The sequence below is a fragment of the Rhagoletis zephyria genome, unplaced genomic scaffold, assembly GCF_001687245.7.
Source record: "Rhagoletis zephyria isolate East Lansing unplaced genomic scaffold, Rhagoletis_zephyria_1.1 Rzeph_scaffold_16475, whole genome shotgun sequence".
Classification (NCBI taxonomy): Eukaryota; Metazoa; Arthropoda; class Insecta; order Diptera; family Tephritidae; genus Rhagoletis; species Rhagoletis zephyria.
Window position 1 is genome coordinate 4,882 of NW_016173539.1, and position 3,381 is coordinate 8,262.

The window sequence follows — 3,381 nt, forward strand, 5'->3', positions numbered from 1 at the left end:
TATATTGCCCATCGTAATAGTAGGCAATGAAAGACGGTTTATAACCAAAAATATAGCGCCATCCACGCACCATACAGCGGACAAAGAAGACTCAGAGAAACCGAAATGGGGATTTTCTTTAAGGAGATAAGGACAATTTAAGGACAAACCCATCAAATTTGCATGCTCCTTTTACACACATATTCTCCTTTCTCGCGCTTACCTTCAGCTGCCTCGTCTCGAAGGTGGTCTTCGATGACAGTGATGAAGTGGAGAGATGTGAAGGTGGTGGCAGTGGCGCATCATCGAAGAAACGATTCTTATAGTACGAAGCATTGGCCACCGCCACCAAATTGTGATGACTGCGATGCGAATCGGCACGCGTGAGTGTGGCAGGCGGCGGTGGCGGCAAATGATTGTAATCATTATGCGAACACTGGCTAAACGAGTGCGGACGATATGTTGGCTGTGTTTGTTGTGGCAGCTGTTGGTGTTGTTGCTGTTGCTGTGGAAGTGTTAGTGGCTGTTGTTGCTGTTGCTGTTGCTGTTGCATGGCTGGTAGGTATGCACTGTGATGAGCGGCATATGACTGATGTGCCGACTGCGACTGTTGGTGTTGTTGCACGCTTGTTAGCGCCTGTTGTGCTGTCAATTGTTGCTGTTGTTGTTGTTGTGCCGCTGCAAATTCAATCGGATGTTCACATTGACAACGTCCACTTTCACGTGGTCGCTCCTCCAAACTTTTGCTGGTATTCAGATAACGCTTACGTGCCGTAATATTGGGCGGATGTGGTGGTGGTGGCGGTATGTCAGCGGGCGTGATGAAGGTGCGTCCAGTGCTGGTGGTGGTGGTGTTGGTTGTGTGCTGTTCTGTTGCCATGTCTGCACCAACGCTGACTTCAATCGAATTGAAATTGCTGTGTTGTGCTGAGAGTTGTTTTTGTTGCTGTGTGCTATGATGGTGTTGTTTGCTATCGTCTGGCCAGAAGAATTCTGTGAATTCGTCGAATGTTACCGTTGCTCCTACGCTGCTTTTGGTCTCAGCACCACCTTGAACACCACCGCCACCGCTGCTACCGCTGTTACCACTATTGTATAGAGGCATGGTGCTGCTACTGCCATTTACATTGTTGCTGACGTGGTTTGTATGCACGTTAATGTTGTTGTTGTGGTATTGATATTGTTGCGGTTTCGGTGGCCCATAGGATTGCTGGTGCTGCTGTTGCTGTTGCAGTGCAAGTTGTTGCTGTTGTTGTGGCGCTGCTGTGGTGTGTTGTTGCATTGGTATGCGCATCACACAACGCTGAGATTGTAGCGTGGCTTGTTGCTGCTGCTGCTGCTGTAGTAGTAGCTGTTGGTGCTGTTGTTGCTTTTGTTGCTTTTGTTGCTTGCAGTGATGAAAATACTGATGAGTGGCTGGAAGATACTTCACGTGCGGTAAATTGTGTTGTTATGCAAGTAATTGTTGCGCGCATCGTTTCCCAAGCATCCGTCATTGTTTTTGTTGTTATTCAAGTTATGGGTGGCCGCGTCAAGTGGGTGGGGAGAAAATGAAAATATCAATCATTTCTTTTATGTTTGCCAATTTACGATATTTTGCACGTTATTGTGTTTGCGGTTTTGTTTTTGTGTTTTTATTTTTATTTTCTTTTTGTTTTTTTTTTGTTTGCTACGTTTACATTGTTTACTTGCGTCGAAAATTAATAAAAAGCAATCGTATGCACTACCAAATATTTTATAAAAAAANTTTCTCTTTGACACCATGTCTGAAATCCCACGTGATCTGTCAAATACTAATGCATGAAAATCCTAACCTCAAAAAAATCACCCATTAGCTTGGGGCTCTGCAAAAATGTGTGTATGACATGCTGCAGTTTTTTGCTTTAAATTCTTGTAACTTAACTTGTTTTATTTTATTTTTAATTTTCTTTGGGTTTGTTTTTTCATATGTAGGGCGCTTGTTCTCAAATAAAAAGTAGTGCGTGGGTTCAATTAAAGAAGCATGCAGCATGGCTATATAAAAAGAATCAAAACAGTAGGCCAAACAATTTTCGAAATATTAAAACGAGTAAGGAGTTAAAGGTATGGGNGTGTTTTTATTTTTATTTTCTTTTTGTTTTTTTTTTGTTTGCTACGTTTACATTGTTTACTTGCGTCGAAAATTAATAAAAAGCAATCGTATGCACTACCAAATATTTTATAAAAAAATAAACAAATCAAAAGCTTAATAACATGCTTTCCAAAACGACAAGGGCGGCAGCGTACGAGTAGGAGCACGCTAACGAAGTGCGCTGTGTGTGTAGCCTTGTGCCAGCAGCGGTTGATGCAATACGAATATGTAGCTTGGGGCTCTGCAAAAATTTGTGTATGACATGCTGCAGTTTTTTGCTTTAAATTCTTGTAACTTTACTTGTTTTATTTTATTTTTAATTTTTCTTTGGGTTTGTTTTTTTCATATGTAGGGCGCTTGCTCTCAAATAAAAAGTAGTGCGTGGGTTCAATTAAAGAAGCATGCAGCATGGCTATATAAAAAGAATCAAAACAGTAGGCCAAACAATTTTCGAAATATTAAAACGAGTAAGGAGTTAAAGGTATGGGAAAATATTTAATTGTACGAAATTAAAAAAGCACAAACATTTACGATAAAATGCAATTTATGTTACTAAATGTGAAAAAATCAATTAACAAACTTACTTAACATACAAATAATTGTCTTACTAGCAGTACAGCGATGAATAAGGCTTATAGCTTTCAAGAAATTATTATGCAAACATAAAGAAAATTTTATAAAATTTCCATAATTTTTTTTGAAAATTTCCAACTATTTTAGCAGGCTTTTTTTTTAGAAATAATTCGGGTATGCAATTTTACAGCTCTTTGAATTTAAGTTTAGTAAGTTGTAAGTTTGAAGTTGCTGCAAATTACCGTTGATTTTTGAAAAAAAATGTTTGTTTGTGAACTGTTTTCTTCTATGCAAAGGCGTGTGTTATAGGTNCGGAAATATTTAATTGTACGAAATTAAAAAAGCAAAAACATTTACGATAAAATGCAATTTATGTTACTAAATGTGAAAAAATCAAGTAACAAACTTACATAACATACTTGTAACATTATTATTATTGTATTACTAGCAGTACAGCGATGAATAAGGCTTATAGCTTTCAAAAAATTATTATGCAAACATAAAGAAAATTTTATAAAATTTCCATAATTTTTTATGAAAATTTCCAACTATTTTAGCAGGCTTTTTTTTAGAAATAGTTCGGGTATGCAATTTCGCAGCTCATTGAATTTAAGTTTAGTAAGTTGTAAGTTTGAAGTTGCTGCAAATTACCGTTGATTTTTGAAAAAAGATGTTTGTTTGTGAACTGTTTTCTTCTATGCAAAGGCGTGTGTTATAGG

The 3,381-nt window shown here is 37.8% G+C and overlaps 1 protein-coding gene across 1 annotated transcript in view; it reads right to left on the reverse strand.

The window, feature by feature from the left end:
- Positions 1–202: 202 nt before the first annotated feature.
- The window catches only part of LOC108379474 (nuclear transcription factor Y subunit beta-like), a gene marked incomplete at its 3' end in the record, with an annotated part of 6,031 nt that continues 2,852 nt past the window's right edge, over positions 203–3,381 (reverse strand). The window contains exon 2 of the mRNA XM_017635827.1: positions 203–1,405. Coding sequence (XP_017491316.1) covers positions 203–1,405 — 1,203 coding nt within the window. The remainder of the gene's footprint in view (positions 1,406–3,381) is intronic.